General features: G+C 35.5%; 1 protein-coding gene across 1 annotated transcript; it reads left to right on the top strand.

Moving 5' to 3' along the window:
• Positions 1-867: 867 nt before the first annotated feature.
• shrprbck1r (sharpin and rbck1 related) lies at positions 868-16,768 on the top strand. Its single transcript, XM_028434268.1, has 14 exons — positions 868-1,519; positions 3,326-3,500; positions 4,717-4,794; positions 4,884-5,025; positions 6,733-6,823; positions 6,904-7,231; positions 8,111-8,211; positions 8,299-8,469; positions 12,224-12,384; positions 13,707-13,818; positions 13,918-14,097; positions 14,871-14,969; positions 15,063-15,206; positions 16,457-16,768. The coding sequence occupies exons 1-14, from the start codon at positions 1,265-1,267 to the stop codon at positions 16,535-16,537; spliced, it is 2,118 nt and encodes a 705-aa protein (XP_028290069.1). The 5' UTR covers positions 868-1,264; the 3' UTR covers positions 16,538-16,768.
• Positions 16,769-20,658: the final 3,890 nt, after the last annotated feature.

Here is a 20,658-nt window from a genome sequence, read left to right as displayed (position 1 = left end):
ATCCAGTTATATCTATTGCTTTGCTTGACTATTTGTTTTACAGTATTGTTGCTATTATTTTCATTGAGTGTCTTTTTTATGCAATCAAACAAAAATGGATTTGAAATCAATTAAAAAACAGATTTGCAAACAAAAAACAGTTGCAAACCAAACTATCATTACATCTTTTCAAAAATTCGTTCTTATGAAACTATACATTTTGTTTACGTTTTCTGAATTTTTGGTTCATTCTTAACTGACCAATAAAAAGACTCCTAACATCAGGCCCCGCCCACAAGCTTGAAAAACTTCAGCAAATGTAAACAAACAACCAACATTTTTCTTAAAAAAAATTGCAATAATAGTTTTGTTTGTAAATATTATATTAATTATGAATCCATTATTTTGGTTTGCAAATCATTGCATAAAAAAATACACATTTCTCTCCAGAGAAAGGCTGCTTTAAATGTGATGTTTTGCTGCCACCGTGTGGCGACGTTTAGATCGCTGTCGTGGACCCCCCTTTCTTCTTTTTTTTTTTAATTTTTTTAATTATTATGTTTAATTTCCTCAATCATTAAATTAGGATTATATTTATTTACCATAAACTGTGACATATAAAATATATGCAGAATTATGTTATAATGCCAAAGAAAAACACTGTTAATAATCAAGCTATAAAACGTATATTTTCTTTTCTTTTTTCTTTTTTTGGTTAAATCCAACCCAATTTTTTCCTTTTTTTAAAAAAATGTAAAATTACAACAAATCAGAAGTGTACTGCATCCAAACGACGTAGAAAGTAAAAACATTCTATAAAAAGTAACAAACGTTCATTCACGTTACAATCGTTTACGTCACCTCAAATGTTGCGCATGCGCAGTGAGAACTGAAAGCAGAAGCAGCAGTAGCATCACATTCTGCTGGATCGGTGTCAAACTACCAGAATAACCTTGGGGTCAGGACGGTGGAGTTACTACTCAGCACTAAATTAGCTTCATTGTCGTCTTAATGTCGTGAATATTTGCCTCTGTGGTTGAAGGTATTGGTGGAAAATACGGAAGAGAGAAGTGAAACCGTTCTCACTTTTTGGTGGAAGTGTCTTCAAACTGTGGCCACTTGCTTCCTGTTGACAACAAAAGGTGCTGCTCAGCGTTCCGCTAAAGATGGAAAGATGAACAAGAAGCTTTAAAAACAACAAAAAAGGACTGGCGACATCAGGAGGTAAACAACCCAGTGGACCCCCGTGTGGTGGTGTGTGTCTCTACATGAGTGTGTGTGGAACATGTCGCTGACATCGGGCGGCTGGACTTTAGCCACAGAGCCGGTCCAACATGAGGCCTCCTCCCCGCAGTCCTCCACCAGCTGCTACACGGTCCTCATGTCGGTCCGGGTGTCGGTCTGCCACTCCGGGATTCGGCCGCTATGTCTACCCGGGGCTGGTGATGAGTCACTCCGCCTGCAGCTCAGCATGGACCCGGGGAAGTCCGGGGAATTCCGGCTGACGCTCCGGGAAGGCTGTGGGACCGGCCAGAGTGTGGTGAGTTATTACACTCATAGTATTTACATTATTTAGCTTTTAATTCACTTCATTTGAAAATTCACCGTATTTATTGTCTTTCTTTTTTTTGACTTTTTGTTTTAAGTCATAGGCAAGGCAAAATTATTTGTATAGCGCATTTCATACACAAGGCAACTCAATGTGCTTTACATGATAAAACATTCGTAATCAATTTCATTAGTGATGGACGATATGGACCAAAACTCATATCTCGATTTTTTTTTTTTTTTCTTTCTCAAAATGGCGATATACGATAGAAATGATCCAATATTGATATCGGATCGATCCGACCTTATCGAACTGCATCTAAAATCTCCAATATAAGCGCTCTGATACGTTTTTGTTGTTTTTGTCCCCGCCCTCAGTTTTTCTCACCATATACTGACAGTAAAAAAATAACTGACGTGAACTTGAATTGTTGACTATTGTTCTTTGTTATAGTAACATCACTCGATAAAGTTTTTTCTAACATTCCACACTACAAAATAAGTAATAAAAGTATGTATGATTCATGCTGATATTGCATCGTATCGATAACAGCCAATTACCAAGGCTGCAATATCAGTATCGTATCAGAAGTGAAAAAGTTGTATGTCAATATTTTTCATTCAAATAAATTCAGATCAGAAAAACTATTCTGGGTTATATTTGCTAATGCCAAATGCTACACAGGCACATTTATTAACAAACGTCTGCACAATATGTGCCACTTTTGGCTTTTTCCCCTATAAGGGACAGCACGTGTGAGTGAGTTCTGTAGTGTGGCTTGTTTAGGGGAAGGTCTGGGTTTGGACACACTCAGAAATCCATCTAAATGTGCTTTTAATGTTGTATTTTAATGCAACATACCGTAATTTCCGGGCTATAAAGCGCACTGTTTTATTGGCTGCATTACAATAATTTAGCAATTTTCTAAGAAAAATCCACACAAGCTCATAATAAAACGACCATATATGTAGAAGTTTGATGTCATAATCAGTTTTATTTTAGTTGTACCACCTGCAAAAAGCTGAAAAATATGTTTATTTTGTTTTATTTATTATAACTATCCTTGCTTATTTGTAGTAAGTCCCAGTGTTAACTCTAGTAGTGCATATGTGTCAAACTATTTTTTTAACCAGAACAAAGACTACGTAAGTAGATTAGGGCCAATTTTATTGGAGAAAATTATTTTGAGCAAATCAAGAATAAAATCGAAATGCAGAGATTAAAGTATAAATTTACAAAATGAACTCCAAATACGCTATCGTGATTCAAAAATTGAAAGTTTGCTAATAAAATCAAATCCACGGAAGCTGACTAGGGTCAATTCACCATATGACAACAAACAGCAGATCGTGGCCGTGTATCAATGAATGCGTTAAACCTTACTTCAACGTTGGGTTTAATAACAAAGAGATTCTTTCATTTTTGGCTCATAAACACTGCGTTAAAGAGATATTGCCAAATCCTGCAAATTTCCTCAAATAATTTCACAAAACTTTTACATATTGGTCATAAATTCAAATAATTTAAAGTGAAGATCCTACAGTTACTGATACCTGTCCCCTATTGCATCATTTATATGTGGAACTCTAAACACTCAACAAGAGGCCATTCAGTTATAATAAACAAATAACCTCCACTCATGTTTATTACTAGTTTATATATGGTAATAGATCACATTTGTTTGCAAGTTTAAACACTCGTAAACAATCACTGCTGCAGCTGCTAAATTTCATTTTCCAAACAGGAAGTTCTAACTTTATTTCCCAGCACTTATGCTCACATCTCCTCTTCTTCCAGACTATTGCTGATTTTGATCTGAGGACGGTGAACTACGAGGTGAAATCTACAAAGTGCCACGAGCTGAGTCTGGCAACGCCTCCACACGATAGAATCAGCTTCAACTTCCGCTGTGAGCAGGAGGCTCAGCAATGGGCCACCGTGGTGCTGTCCTCCCTCAGAGAAGCCAAGAGAGGTCGGTCACGAAAGTTCTATTCAGGGTTTTTTTATTTATAATTATCAGATGTGTTTGTGCATTTCAAGGTATGCAGATTAATGCCCACATATTTATCTATGTTGTTTGATTTTGCAGATTTATTTTAGTATTTGTGATATCTTTGTTTTGTCTATGGGAGGAAACGACAATACACTGTGCAAACTAAGGTGCTTGTAGAGGACATGCTCTCTCACACAAGGCAAATTTATTTATATATGCACAAAGCAATTCAGTGTGCTTTACATGACTAAAAAGTGCAACAGAAAACATTTAACAGTTTAAAAATCAATAAGAACGTTTAAAATCAGCACTAACTAAAAGGTTTGAAATCTGCAGTAAAAACGTTTAAAATCGGCAGTAAAAAAAGTTTAGAATCAGTAAAAAAAAAAGTTTAAAATCTGCAATAAAAACGTTTAAAATAAGCAGTAAAAAATGTTTAAAATCAGTAGTAAAAAGATTTTAAATCAGCAGTAAAAATGTTTAAAATCAGCAGTAAAAAAAAAAAGTTTAAAATCAGCAGTAAAAACATTTAAAATCAGCAATAAAAATGTTCAAAAATCAGCTGTAAAAACATTTAAAATCAGCAGTAAAACTTTTAAAATCAGCAGTAAAATGTTTAAAAATCAGCAGTAAAAAAGTTTTAAATCGGCGGTAAAAACATTTAAAATCTGCAGTAAAATGTTTAAAATCAGCAGTTAAAACATTTAAAATCAGCAGTTAAAACGTTTGTCAGAAGTGGCCTCTACAGCATTAAATAATCCTGTTTCAATAAATTACAAGAAAATATAGTAGTTCATTGGGCAATAGTATTGATAGTTTGTGGTGAATTTGTCCGAGGAACATTTCCCAATTATTTTAAAATGAATTGTTAAATCTAAAGGCTAAGGCTAAACAGAAGGGGTCCAAGAATAGAGCCCTGAGGAACCCCACAGGACTGTTGATATGTCAGATTCAAAGTTTCCAGTGCTCACAAAATAACTTCACTCCTCCAAGCAGGACTTAAACCATTGCAGTTATTTTCCATTTAGTCCAATCCACGTTTGCAATCTATGCAGCAAAAAGATGATAGATTAGAATATGAATATTCTACAACGTTGCAACATTTCTAACATCTTTCCTACATAGGATCTCATATTAATTCAGCCGCATTTATTTTTTGGCGATTAAACCCGTTTTTTTCTGTCGACACCTGCAGTTCCCGCCTCCATTAAAGCTGCGTCACAGAACCCTGAAGAATCCAGCAGTCAGCACACTTTGGCTCTACAACTAACAGGTGTGTGTTGTGTGTATTCTCCCCTTTATAGTTACTTCTCCTAATCAAATGTTGACCTGTGGTGTTGTTTATGTTCTAAATGTGTCCAGAGGACGCGTGCATTGAGCTGAGCCAGGCCATAGCAGCTGGTGACACAGAGTCAGCTTCTGCCTTCGCTGTGAGTCTAGCTCGACAACATGCAGCGCTAAAGATCCAGCACTCTGTGCAAGACTCTGAGGACACTGAAATCAAGTAGGAAGAGCTGTTTTTGTTTTCTTTTTTTTGTAGAAGTGAAAAAAACAACTCTCGTGTACTTTTGTGTCATTTTCTTGAATTGTGTGGCTTTGGGCGTTTTGAGAGTCATTTTCTGTATTTTTGTTATTCATTTTGTGTGTGTTTTTGAGGGATTTTGTGTGTTTTAGTTATTATTGGGGTGTTCTGTCATTTTCTGGACTTTTCTGTAATTGTTGCAATTTTTGTGGTAGTTTAGTGTGTTTTGGGAGTCATTTTCTGTGTTTTTCTGTCATTTTCTGGAAGGATGCACCGATCGATCGGTGCCAATTTCCCATATTTTAGGTTATTGGCGATCGGCCGATCCTTGCATATGAAACCAATCTTTTCCGCCGATCTTTTCTTCATCCGCAAAGGTCTTAAAGTTGTTCATAAAGTCAGCCACTGACCTCTTCTGCTGTGAGTTGACTGACAGGCCCCGCCCACCAGCTCATGTGTGCATGTGTGTGCTAACACAGAAATAAGTCCTGGTGGAGCTGTTAACAAAACGTTGCCTTGTTCACCGTTTAAGAAATGACCACACCGCTAGTATGCAACATTTGATGCTAGTACTCAAGCTAATGCTAAAGCTAAAGCTAGCGGAGCACAGAGCCAGTGGTCCGCTGAGAGCACTTATCAGTGAAAAGGGCAAAGTTACAGAAAATGATGGAGTTCATGGCTTTGGATTTGAATAAAAACCTTCCACTAATGTATAAGTGACTGTAATAAGTGTGAGAACAATCAACCTGTCCATGAATCATAATACACTTTATTATTTCTGTAGAATGTTTGACTTTTAGGAGCATTTATTTTGTAAACTGTTGCAAGATATTTTTAGAATAATAGTTTTACATTTAAATATCCACAAAGCTGCTGCATTTGGACACTTTATTGGTGCTTTAAGATGTTTTTTTAGTTCGTTCTGTAGATTATTATTTTATCATCTACACCAAACCCTGCAATTTTCTTTATTTGTAAAAACCAAAATATTGCTGTGCACTTTATTTAATATTCTGTGTTTTTGTTAATATTTTGTGCATTCCTGATGTAATTTGGGTATTTTTCTGCCACTTTCAGAATTTTTGTTGTCATTTTGTGTGTTTTTTGAGATATTATGTGTGTTTTTGCTGTTATTTCTAGTGTTCTTATTGTCCTTTTCTTGAATTGTGTGGCTTTGGGTGTTTTGAGAGTCATTTTGTGTATTTTTTGTTTTTGAAGTCATTTTGTGTATTTTCCTGTCATTTTGGGAATTTTCATCATTCATTTTGTGTGGGTTTCTGAGGTATTTTGTGTGTTTTTGTTATTCTTTGAACGTTCTTATCATCATTTTCTGTATTTTTCAGAATTTTTGTTGTCGCTTTGTGTGGTTTGGGAGTCGTTTTGTGTGTTATTAATATTTTGTGCATTCCTGGTGTCATTTTAGGTATTTTTTTCTGTCCCTCTGATTTTTTTTTTTTTCTGTCATTTTGTTTGTTTTTGGAGTCATTTTGTGTATTTTCTTGTCATTTTGGGATTTTTTGTTATTTGTTTCATGTGTGTTTTTGAGGCATTATGTGTGTTTTTGTTATTACTCGGTGTTCTTATTGTCATTTTATGTGTTTTTAGAGTCATAATGTGTGGTTTTGTTATTAATCATGTATTCTTGTCATCTGTCGTCATCCATAATCTGCTACTTTTTCGTTTTAACAGTTTGACCGTCGTCGTGGAGGATTTTTCGTCCTCCTGTTGTGTCAGTGTAAAAGTTTTCCCACATATGACGACTGCATCTTTAAAACAGCAGGTATTATATCATACATTATCTTTTTCTCTCTCATTTCAATAGTTTTTCCTAATCCACTGTCGATCCTCACCCCTCCTCAGATGTTTATTGATCATGGCTTCCATCCACGGGTGCAGCGCTGGGTGATCGGTCAGTGCCTGTGCGTGGACCAGCGCAGCCTCGCCTCCTACGGCGTCCGTCAGCACGGCGACACGGCGTTCCTATACCTAACGTCAGCGCGCCACGCTCGTTTGACCTCCCAGGTGTTCCAGCAGGACCAGGAGAGATCACTCCTTCACAGTTTTTCAGCAATGACTGTTGAAAACTCCTCACAGTCGGTTCCCTCCCCCAACGGCCCCTCAACGTCACATGACAGACCCTCCTCCACCCTCCCACCCAGACTCCCAACAAGCAGCAGCAGCAGCATTGGTGAGAGCAGCTGTGGGTCATATAGGCAGCTTTTATCACAGCGAGGGCCACAGAACTGTGACATTATCAACATTCTGTCAGCATCAGGAATAATGACTAAACTGAGCAATTTTTTTTTTGTAATTTTGTGTTTTTTTCTGTCATTTTTGTTATAAATTTCATTATTTATGTAACTTGTGTTTTGTTTTGTTTTTCTGCGTTCCTGATGTCATTTTGTGTCACTTTCTCATTTTGTGTTTTCCTGTCATTTTGGGAATTTATATTATTCATTTTGTGTTGTTTTTTAGGCATTATGTGTGTTTTTTGTTGTTGTCATTTTCTGTATTTTCTGTCATTTTGTGTTTTTTGAGTCCTTATGTGCGGTTTTCTTAATATTTTGCATGTTCCTAATGTAATTTTGTGTATTTTTCTGTCACTGATTTTTTGTTCTTAATTTTGTGTGTGTTTTTGAGGCAATATGTGTGTTTTTGGTATTATTTGGGGTTTCTTGTAATTTTCTGTAATTTTTTAAATTTTTGTTGTCATTTTGGGAGACATTTTTGTTAACAATTTTTCATGTTTTTTAAATCATTGTTTGCATTTTTGGTCATATTTTGTGCCTTTTTGGTGTCATTTTCCGTATTTTTTATTACAACATTTTTGTCATTTTCTTCAGTTTTGTAGCTTTGGGTATTTCAGTCATTTTGTGTATTTTTCTGTCGTTTTGTGTATATATTTTTTTTTTCTTCGGGGTCATTTTGTATATTGTTGATCTTTAGTTGACATTTTGCTGTCGTTTTAGATTTATTTTGTTGGCCTTCAAATATATTTGTTTTAACTTGTTGAATTTGTTTTGTGTGTCAGAGAAACTGGTTTGACTTAAGTTTCTTTAATATTTAGGTGTATCGGAGAGACACAATGCCATTGGGATTAAAGATCTTATCAACCTTGAGATGCCTCAACTTAGCAAAGCACTGAGCTCCAGCACAGCCTCCACACAGGTTTGTTCAGTGACACGCTTCCATTGAATGATCTGGATCCATGGTTGGCATCTAGAGGGGTTTTTCAACCTCTGGTCTGTGTTCCAGGGTTGGCCTTGCCCTTCTTGCACTTACATTAACAAACCCACGCGTCCAGGCTGTGAGATCTGCAGCACAAACCGCCCTGAGAGCTACGCCATCCCGGGCGGATACAGGCCCGACGCGCTGGAGCTGAAACGGATCCAGCAGGAGAAGGAGGCCATCAGACAGTACCAACAGGTAAAGACACAGACACACCTTTACCTCACATTCACACTCACACACATTCACACTGACTCTACACCGCTTTGCATACTAAAGTACAATGTCTCCTCTCATAATCGGTGAAATCCTTGCTAAATTACTTTGCTAGAATTAAAGGAATCCTCCACTGTTTTTACAAATATGGCCCTAAAACCTTTGAAATCTTCTTATTAGGAGATTTATGTCTAACAAAACACATATTTTTGCACCATATTCATTTTATTAATGTTAATAAATGTGACTACTTTTAGAGCCTGTGTTTCTGCATCTTGAAATCACATGATTGATGATGTCACATGGCCCCTCTGCCTGTAAACATCCCATTTTTTTATTCTTAGTGAAGCATTCAGCCTGATTTTTAGATCATTTAGAGGATTTTTATATTTAGAAGCCTTTTACATCATTTAGAAGCCTTTTACATCATTTGGAAGCCTTTTACATCATTTAGAAGCCTTTTACATTATTTAGAAGCCTTTTACATCATTTAGAAGCCGTTTACATCATTTAGAAGCCTTTTACATCATTTGGAAGCCTTTTACATCATTTGGAAGCCTTTTACATCATTTGGAAGCCTTTTACATCATTTAGAAGCCTTTTACATCATTTAGAAGCCGTTTACTTCATTTAGAAGCTGTTTACATCATTTGGAAGCCTTTTACATCATTTAGAAGCCTTTTACATCATTTAGAAGCCTTTTACATCATTTAGAAGCCTTTTACATCATTTAGAAGCCTTTTACATCATTTAGAAGCAGTTTACATCATTTGGAAGCCTTTTACTTCATTTGGAAGCCTTTTACATCATTTAGAAGCCGTTTACATCATTTAGAAGCCTTTTACATCATTTAGAAGCCTTTTACATCATTTAAAAGCCTTTTACATCATTTAGACGCAGTTTACATCATTTGGAAGCTTTTTACATCATTTAGAAGCTTTTTTTATCAGCCTTTTACATCATTTAGAAGCTTTTTAGGGGCTTTTTACATCATTTAGAAGATTTTTTTGATCATTTAGAAGCTTTTTACATCATTTAGAAGCTTTTTTAGATCATTTAGAAGCCTTTTACATCATTTGGAAGCATTTTACATCATTTAGAAGCTGTTTACATCATTTAGAAGCCTTTTACATCATTTAGAAGCCGTTTACATCATTTAGAAGCCTTTTACATCATTTAGAAGCTTTTTAGCAGCTTTTTACATCATTTAGAAGCTTTTTATATTTGGAAGCCTTTTACATCATTTAGAAGCCTTTTACATCATTTAGAAGCTGTTTACATCATTTAGAAGCCTTTTACTTCATTTAGAAGCCTTTTACTTCATTTAGAAGCCTTTTACATCATTTGGAAGCTTTTTCAGTCAAAATGCTCATTTGAGCTGCTGTAGTTGTTCTAAATCAGATGTAATGAACGGATGATAACACACATGTTAAAGAATCTTATTTTGTAAATAAATAGAACAAAACTGTATTTAGTGTCACCTAAATCCATTTTGTTCTATAGTTTTTATCATTTTGGTCATCTCCCGCCTGGTGTTGGACTAAGACTGACCAACTGTCATTTCAGTTCATGTTCTAATCAAGATAATTTCCATCAATATTAATATGATTTACATTTTAATGAAAAATAAACATTATAAAGACCTATATTTTTAATGCTTTCATTTGTACATTTTATACTTTCTTTCTCTCCCCTGTAGTTCCATTGTGTACCCCTAACGGTACACATACCCCTATTTGAGAACCACTGCTCTGAATAATTGATAGAAGTCCATTTGGGTGGGAGTCCTTCAACAGTTCGTGATTTACTCGCTAACTTCGGCCACCAGAGCTTGTCAGCGGACTGTTTAAGGGAGAGTAAAGGTTCCTTGGGAGAGCTCTTCTTCTCTGCTTCATTGTCTACTACCAAACTGCGGAGTTGGAACTGTCGCCCCCTGCGGTCATGGATTATTTATGGGGTCACAACTGTTTTTATCCTCTTTCTGTAAACAAAATTGGTTTACATCGACATATTTAACTTTTCCTGATTATTTCGAGCAACCAAAAGCAGAACAAATTGTCATTTTGACCTAAAAAGCTACTAAATGATCTAAAAATCAGGCTGAATGCTTCACTCCAATAGGAAATAATGGGATGTTTACAGGCAGTGGGACCGTGTGACTTCATCAATCACGTGATTTCAAGATGGAGGAACACAGGCTCTAAAACTGTGAAAGTTAATAAAATGAATTTGGTGCAAAATAATGTGTTTTGTTAGCCATAGATCTTCTAATAAGGATATTTCAAAGATTTTAGGCCACATTTTTAAAAACAGTGTAGGATCCCTTTTTACCAATACTCAGAATCACACCTGGTTTTGTCAAAAAAAAATATTCTCAACAAGCTGCTCCCCACCCTTGATTGGAGTGAAGGGCAATAATCTCTCCAGGATTAGATAACTCCGACTTGAGCCGAGTTAAAAACAAAAGAAGAGCAGATGACGTTGACTTCATCGACTCTCTCAGGATGACTCTCTTCTCTTCTGTCTCTTTTTTTTTAAAGGAGAAAGGGAGAAGAGAGGTGCTGAGGAGAGCTGCCCTTCAAAACAACTCCCTCCTGTATAACCTGGACCAGGACTACTGAACACACACACACACACACACACACACACACACACACATACACACACACACACACATACACAAACACAAACTCCAGGTTATTCAGGACAACCTCAACAATACACAAAAACACCACCACCTATTGGACATATGGGAGAAAGAAAAAAGCCAAAATGACTTTGCTGATCATGTGCATGCACGTCTTCATGTTGGATAGCTGCAGCTGGAGATGCGTTGGAGTGCATGTACGTGCACAACTTGGTTTGACTACCTTTGCAAGAGCCAAGTATTAACTGTCAACTGTCATCACCAACTTTGAAACTGCATCGTTTAATTTAATCCAAAGTAAAATTATCCAAAAATCTGATGATTTCTGCACGTGGAATTGAATGTATAAATCAAAACTTTTTCACTGTAAATAATCACATAAATAAAATTCTACATGTAAGGAATTTATTTGTGTTTGAACTCTTGGGGGTGTTATTGATTGACAATTTCTACCTTTTTTTTTGAGCAAATGTTCTTTAATTTATTGATCTATGAGGCCTACACTAGAGCCCTATAAATCCATTACATTTTTTTCCAAATTCCATCCGTTTTCCACATTCATTTTTTCAATTCTGCTGTTTTTTTGGGGGGTTGTTTTTTTTTTTTAAAAATATTTATCATTTTTTACAGAAAATATTACTTTATAACTCCTGTGAGGAAACAAGAGAAATAATAATAAAAAAAAGAAAACCATAATTGAACAAAAAATTAAACATCCTCTTTTCAAAATAAAAGCATCTCATCTTGTCTTCCATTAGTTTTTTAACACTTTTGTAAATAGGGCTCTTGTTTTGAAGTTAACGGGAAGTTAAATCTTTTGTCCTTGTAGGTTCCAAATGCATCTTGGGAAACCTTGAAGTGACTTTATTCACTTCCTTTGGCCATAGAAGACAATCAGGCACATAGGATGCAGACTGTTGTCAAATATATGTGAAATAAATGTGATTTTAAATCAATGCTATTCTCTTCACACTAAATATAACACAGTGACTGGTGAGATATAGTATTTTGCACCAGATTGTACTGATGGGAAAGTCCATGTGTTGAACCCCCCCCCCCCCCCCATGCACTACACGGCTTGTTCTCCAGGCGAGGGAATCGGAGCGACGTGAGAACTTTGCCAGACTGGTGAGGACTGATGGTCAGGACCTGGTACCAAACCCTGAACCTCTGGACTGTATCATCTGCTACAAGGACCTCCGTCCAGGAGAGGGCGTCCTGCTCAGGGAGTGTCTGCACTGCTTCTGCAAGTACGTTAATCCACTGGGAGGGGGTCACCAGATGCCTTCAAGAAACTAAGAATCCTTTTTGAACAATTTAAGCCCATTTTTGCTTATTTTTAAACTTTTTTTGCATCTACACCAAACTCGGCATCTTTTAAACTATTTTCATCACTTTTTCTTGCCATATTTTTGCTCTTTTTAATGCATTTTTGAAACATTACTCCCATTTCTGACACGACTGACACATTTTCAGCACTAATAAACCCTTTCCACCACTTTTCCACCTAATGTCACATTATTTTTACTAATTTTTTTTGCATCTACACCAAACTTGCCATATTTGAACCTATTTTCATCTATTTTTCTTGCCATATTGTTGCTTCTTTTAATGCATTTTTGCTACATTTCTCCCATTTCTGCAAAATTTCATTGCCTTTTCCGAACATGTTTTCCACTTTTAAGACATGTTCAGCACTTATCAATCCTTTCCACCACTTTTTCACTTAATGTTACATATGTTGACCATTATTGTCACTTTTAACCTCTTTTCACCATATTTCATGATCATTTTTTTTTTTGCCAATTTAACCACATTCACAATTTGTCATGCCCATTATTTGCCACTTTAAACTAATTGTTCCTACTTTTTAAATTACCCCAATCCCCTTTCCCTAATTTCTGTCACTTTTAAGCCAATATTGACACTTTGAACACCTTTTTTACTGCATTTTCTGTCAACTCTAGTACGCAACTACATTATTCTTATTTATACCACTTCGTCAAAATTCTAATTCTGTTTTTTCCACTTTCAAGACATTTGCGGTACTTACAAACTCTTTCCAACACTTTTCCACGTATTGTTGCTGATGTTGTCACTTTTAACCTCTTTTCACCATATTTTATGTGTATTTTTGCCACCTTAGCCACATTCACAATTTGTCATGCCCTTTAATTTCCAGTTTAAACTAATTGTTCTGTTTTTGACCACATTATATTGCAACTTTTAACCAATTCCTATGGTTTTTAAAATCCCTTTTCACCACCATTTTTGATCACTTTTAAACCATTTTATTTCTGATTAAAACAAGGGTTTTCATATTTAAGATGACTATAATAATACTAAATGTCCCTGATTACAGTGGATATTATTCAGATAAATAAATAAATATGGTTATCACAGATTCATAGAACAATGGACCATCATTTTACTGACTTTATGGATGGACCCCAATAATCTCTCCCCTTTATTCCCCTTATAGATGGTCCTGTCTCCACATGACTGTTAATAAGAGCTAATTGTGTGTGTGTTTTTGGTCATATTGTCCTTATGTGTGTGTGTGTGCACACAGAGATTGTCTGCGCTCAGTGGTCCTGCTGAGTGACAAGCCTGAGGTTTCGTGCCCCTACAGAGATGACATGTACTCGTGTGCAGAGTTCCTCCAGGAGAGGGAGATCAGAGCTGTGAGTTCCACCTGTAAAGTAAACTGAACCTCGTCCTCGTCCACACAGACAGACATCAACGTTGAAGGTTGATGAGATGTTTTTCTGGTGCTGAAACAGCTGGTTCCTGCTGACGAGTATGAGCGGTGGCTGCAGAGAGGACTGTCTGTGGCTGAGTCTCGCTGTGAGGGCAGCTATCACTGTGCTACTCCAGACTGTCTGGGCTGGTGTGTGTACGAGGACACCGTCAATGTGTTCCACTGTCCCGTCTGTAGGAAGCACAACTGTCTGGTCTGCAAGGTGGGATAGAAGAACACGCAAAATACACATACTCCACATAGAAATAGGATCAGATGACTTTTGTACTCCTACACATACTTTATAGTTCTACATAGGGTTTTTAGTAACAAAGGACTTCTATGTTGTTGTTTTTTTCTAGCTTTGTAAATAATTTATTTGTTTTTAAATTATTTTTGTGGGTTTTTGGAGTCATTGTGTATTTTTGTTGTTTTGTATTTTTTTAGTTATGTTTGTGCACATTTGTTGTCATTTGGTGTATTTTTCGGACATTTTCTGTATTTCTTTTGTGTTTTTGTGCATTTGACAGTTATGTTGTGTATTTTAGTTGATTTATGGGCATTTTTGTTATCTTCTTTTGTCATTTTTCTGTCCTTTTGTGAATTTTTCCTGTAATTTTTTGTATTTTTGTTGTGTTTTTGTGTATTTTTCTGTCATGTTGTGTAATTTTTGTTGTATTTTTGTGTATTTTTCTGTCATATTGTATTTGTTGTCTTTTTGTAGTTTTTCTGTGTTTTTGTGGTTTTTTGTGTAATTTATTGTCATGTTGTGTATATTTGTTGTCCTTTTGTGTATTTTTGTTGTGTTTTTGTGCATTTCAAAGTCATTGGGTGGATTTACCTTAAGGGCAGCACTAAATTAGACCAGGGCTGCATGTTGCCCATGTCTAGTCTAATGTAAACAGAAAAACTGAATACAGTCAAGTATCTCTACCACCAACATGTGTCAAGATAAATTAAAGTATTTGACGCTGTTTTTATTCTTTGTTCTTACAGGCCATCCATGAGGGCATGAACTGCAAACAATACCAGGATGATCTGGCAGCTCGTGCTATAAATGACTCTGCTGCCAGGAGGACCACACATCTACTCAAGGTCTTTTATTAAAAAAATTACAACAAACACATAAATGGGAGCTTTTCCCAACATTATCTATTTATTCCTTTTGGGTTCTTGTCTCTAAAACAGACACTTGTGCTGTCGGGGGAGGCCATGCACTGTCCTCAGTGTGGCATCATCGTGCAGAAGAGGGACGGCTGTGATTGGCTGCGCTGCACCGTGTGTCACATTGAGATCTGTTGGGTCACCAGAGGGCCCCGCTGGGGGCCTCAGGTAAGAAGGTCTTTTTATTACGGATGTGAGGATATACGTAACCTAAATCGGCTAAAAATCGAGGAAATCAGAGTAGATTAAAATGGATACGGCACAGTATGTGCTTCAATACTCTGAGTATACAATAGGGGGCGCTGGGACTCTTCTCCTGCCGAGAGCGGCGGCAGGAGAAGAGCTTTAATTGGGCCAAAAAAAGAAGAACCGATCCCAACAGAACACGGCCTGAATGAAGCTGATTAATACGCCTGAACCTGTTTCAACCAGACACTATTCACATCTGTGCGCACGCGTGTAGATGAGTCAGCATCTATTTGTACGTCTTTCCCACGTTAATATAAACACATTTACCTGATTTACCGCGCAACGCCTGAGCCCGGCCCGAGCCCGTGGTACAACGGTAGAAATTAAGCCCGAACGTCAGCACACAGCGACGTGTGATGCACACACACACACACACACACACACAGGCCGCTGGTCTGCCATGTGTCCTAAAATAAAAATCTGTTTACACATGTATATATACTTACTTTATTGTTATTCATCATTGTCATTTTTATTTTTTTGCTTATACATAAACATTCACCACCTTATCATTGATTGTTATTCAGTTTACCTCACAACCTTATTGTTTTCTGCGAGGTGTGTAAATGTATTATTATTATTATTGTTTCTTTATTTTCTTTATATGCCACTCTTTGCCTTTCTAATCACCCCACGGGGATAATTGATTCTGATTGGCTGCACTGTATTTATGATTTGAAAACTTTTCTTATTTTTATTTGTTTTTTTTTTTTAAATATATATTTTTGTTCAACTTTGCCATGGTGATAAATGAAGAAATGTGCAGTTTATTTTGGTTTATGAGTTCAAACTGTTCAGTTTGTAAGAAGAAATAATATTAGTTAAAAAAAAAAAATCTTGACAATTTAAATAAAATAAATAATAATCTGTATTTTCATGTATTCACATTGAAAAGAGTTAAGTTCATCATTACATCCCAATATTTGATTTAAATTTTCTTAAAAAAAATGAAATAAAAAATCAGTATTTGAGTCGAATCGTTGGTTGAGTTTATTTCCACACTCTTATTTTTTATGCATTTACGTTGGTGGTTCTCCACCTTATCAGATGTGTTGAATCCCTGTAAGCTTCATAAATGCATTCACAGAACCCTTTGTAATTGAATAAATGAAGTATTAAAATAGGAACATATCTTCTAATGTAAATGTTTGTGTGTGTTTCCCTCACAGGGTCCTGGTGACACCAGCGGAGGATGTCGCTGCAAGGTCAACAATCAGAAATGTCATCCTAAATGCCAAAACTGCCATTGAACAAGTCTGAGAGGATTCTATGGTCAAAGCTAATGACATGTTTATTAGGATTTAATCATATTCATTCATTATTAGGTACTGGACACTGATACGTTACACAGGAAATGTCACTTAGTGCCTTTATATGCTCTAACTGCACTGCACATGCAGCAATACGGGTGAGTGTGCATGTTATAAACACGGATGCACTGTTAAAATAAACCAAAGTGGCCTTGGTCCTGTTATACAGAAGCTGTAGCAGGTTGTTTAAGGTTTTATGGGAAATGTGAAAGAAGTGACTTTAGAGTTTGGACTGAACTGTATGTTATTGTCGTTGTGTTTTCTGCACCTGTGCCTTCGTCTTGCCAATAACTTTTTTCAAATCAAACAAGTGTGTCAATCAGAGTTGGGGTCAATTACATTTATGTATTTAATTAGCCATATTCAATTACAATTAGGTTGACTGGCTTTTTCCCCCCCCAAATACCATACAATTAAAATTGTTATTTTTCCCCTGAAAGTCACTTACAGTTACGTTGTCAATTACAATTACTCACAATTACTGAGTCTTTAATATATATGAGTCCATAAAATGTAACCTTTCTCTTGTCTTTATCAGCTGTAAAATACAAAACTATGAAAATGAGTAAAAAACAAACTAAAAATACACAAAATGACAACAGAAATGCACAGTAAAAAAAAAAAACAAAACAACAACGAACATGTACTGTACTAGTTTAAAAAAACATAAATCTAGGGGTGTAATGACACAAAAAAGGCTTAGACGCCCACACTGAAAATATTAAAACCTATATTATCATTGATTAGGAAGACTGACAGGTTACCAATATATAGGAATTAAATTAGATGATAGATATTTGTTTTTTAGTGTATTTTATAGCTGATTTAGGACCCGTTAGCATAAGAGATGCTAACGGAAAGCTTACACAAGAAGAAGGCTAACTTTTATTAGGGAATTTATTTTAGGCTCATTAATTGTAATTGAACTTTAGTAATTGAGAATGTAATTGACTTTCTGAGGATAAATATGAATTGTAATTGGAAAAAATGTTGATTGCTGTAATCCTAATTGAATTGTAATTAGAAAACAATGCTGGTCACTGTAAACATAATTTAATTGTAATTGGAAAAAACATTATCTATCATCCAGTTTCTTTCCTATCTATTGGTTACCTTGATAGGCTTCCTAATCAATGAAAATATTGGTATTAATTATTTTGATGTTGACGTTTGAGCCTTTTTTTAATGTTAGTATACTCCTAGATTTATTTATTTTTTTTAAAGACCCTCAACAGAACTGACAGGTAAACTTGATATTAAATATATTTATAATTATTAACTATGTATGATTAAGCCATAGAAATGTAACATGGTTAAATTTTAAATGACAGTTTTTACAGAATGTTCAATTTTATGCCTATTATAAAGTGAATTATCTGAATTCAAATACAATTACAACAGCAATATATTATTACAATTATAATTACATCATAATTTTAGTTAATTACGCAATTGCAATTATAATTGACCCCAACCCTGGTGTCAATGCGTTGTTTTAACTATAGGTTAACCAGGCTGTTTATCACTCACCTGGGGGAGTATTCATGTTAATAATAATAATAATACAGTGCTAACCTACTGAGTTATACTTCAGTGTCTGTTATTAGTAATAATATCGGGTTAGAAAAAGGCACATGTATTCACATTTATTAATAATAAGCTAATGTTTCTATTCAAAGTCGGATATTTACACCAATCCACTGTATTATTGTGATACACTGTATTACACGTGCACAATGTTGACTCGGTGTGTTTTTCGCCTGTTATGACAGATCAGTGCATGGAACAACACAGTATAAATCCTTTGTAATTGTATGTTAAAATGCATGAAAACAGTGTAGATTTAAAAACTACTTACCGTAAAACCACAGCCCAGAAGCAGACAAGCCATAAATAGATCCCTGCTTTGTGTCTTATCTCTGCACTGTGTTGCTTTTACTGCTGTGCCTTACTTTCAAATGAATTCTGTCACAAGTTCAACCCACACTTGTCTTTTTCCGTCTGTTTTATTATGAAAGCGTGTGAATTAATGAAGGCTCATGAAGGGGGAATAGTACGTAGTCCTCTTAAAGATTTAAATCATTGTTTAAGTCAGAAAAAAATGGGCTAAAAATGACCAAAAATGGTGGAAAAGGTGGTGAAATGGAGTAAAAAGTAGCCAAAAACAGACAGAAGATGTGGAAAAAAAAGGTTCAAAGTGTCAATATTGGAACAATTAGTTTAAACTGGCAAATAATGGTTGGGACAAATTGTAAATGTGGTTAAATTGGCAAAAAAAAAACAAGCATGAAATGTGGCGAAAAGAGGTTAAAAGTGACAATAATGGGTCAACATGAGGTGGTAAAAAGGTGCAAATGGTTTAAAAGTGTTGAAAAAGTCTTGAAAGTGGAAAATATTTGCAGGAAAGGCATTGAAATGTGAAGGAAAAGTGGCAGAAATAGGAGTAATGTAGCAAAAATGCATAAAAGGAGCAAAAATATGGCAAGAAGATGTGAATAAAATAGGTTAAAAGTTTGGTGTAGTTGCAGAAAAAGGGTAAAAATGGGCTTAAGTTGTAAAAAATAAAAAATTTCATAGTTTCTTGAAGTCATCTAGCGACCCCCTCACAGTGTCTTGCGACCCCAAATGTTGTCCTGACCCTAAGGTTGAGAACTATGTGTAAGTTTACACCAACCTTTCTGAAACTGAGCTACTTCATAGGTACTGTATAGTCCGAAGGGTTACCAGTTACAAAAAGACTGTTTAAATACTACATTTCATTGTTTCATTTTGTGTTTTTAACAATATTATATCATATAATATAATAACAAACACCAGATCTGCAACATTTAAAAACATTTGTTACAATGTTTCAGTGAAAATACACATTAAAAGATGGTTAATTTACTGGTATTTAACGTTACTAAGTAATAACTGCTGGACATCTTTCATCTGTATTTATCTTTGTGAGTTTGAATCCCTGGAAAGTAAAGAACATTTTAGATCTTTAGAGCTCCTGAGGGCCCCTCACATGAGCCATGCGGGCTACCTGGGGCCCGCGGGCACCGTGTTGGTGACCCCTGGGTTACAGGGTATATCTTAAGATACTTAAGCTAGTTATTATTCTTAAAAATACAAAATTATTGTAAATAAAGTAGAAATATAATGTTGAGAATAAAGTTGAAAAATACGTTATTATTTCCATCGGGTCCAATATTCTCGACTTTATCCTTGATTTGCCCAAAATTAATCTTTCTATCAAAATTGTCCCTAATCCTCTTCCGTAGAAATGCAATCGATAACTGAAATGAGAAAACACATTTCCACTAGGGATGTCCCGATACAACTCTTCCACTTCCGATATGATAACGATATTGTAGCCTTGCGTGTTGGTCGATACCGATATCAATCCGATACAATATCATCACGAATCATACATACATTTATTGCTTATTTTGTAGCATGGAATGTTATAAAAGACTTGATCATGTGATGTTACTCAAACAGACAACAATAGTCAACAACAGTAGGGATGAGAAAAACTGACCCATTTATTATTAACCTATTGGTTACATATATTTTAACTTTCAACATAATATCTACAGTATTCTACAATTGAATAAATATAATATATATCTAAGATTTCAGATGCAGTCCGATAAAATCTGATATTAGTTTTCTGGCTGATATCGGACCGATATCCGATATCAATATCGGATCGGGACTCCCTTAATTTCCACTTGTCAAAAATAATATTAATAATTTTAAAATTTAACTGTAGATCTCTATAATTGTTATTCTTTCAAGCGAAAAGGTAATTACTGATATTTGGAATTAAATTAAATATATCTGTAAGTGAGTTTTAAATAGTTAAAATGTAAATTACACGTGGAAAAAAAATATTTGTAACATGTCAAAATTATTTTACAAATATCTTAAAGTCACATTTGGACCGATATGATAAATGTTATTTTGGAGGTACAGCTGCAGTACTTCCGCGGGCCTCGAGGTGGACACGCCCCCAATGAGTGAGAGCACGTGTCCAGTAGACAGAGCTGCTCAAATTTCGCACCTCCTGCTCC

The sequence above is a fragment of the Gouania willdenowi genome, chromosome 20, assembly GCF_900634775.1.
Source record: "Gouania willdenowi chromosome 20, fGouWil2.1, whole genome shotgun sequence".
In the NCBI taxonomy this organism is placed as follows: Eukaryota; Metazoa; Chordata; class Actinopteri; order Blenniiformes; family Gobiesocidae; genus Gouania; species Gouania willdenowi.
Note: the sequence above shows the minus strand (reverse complement) of the source record. Positions and strands in the feature narration are given on the sequence as shown.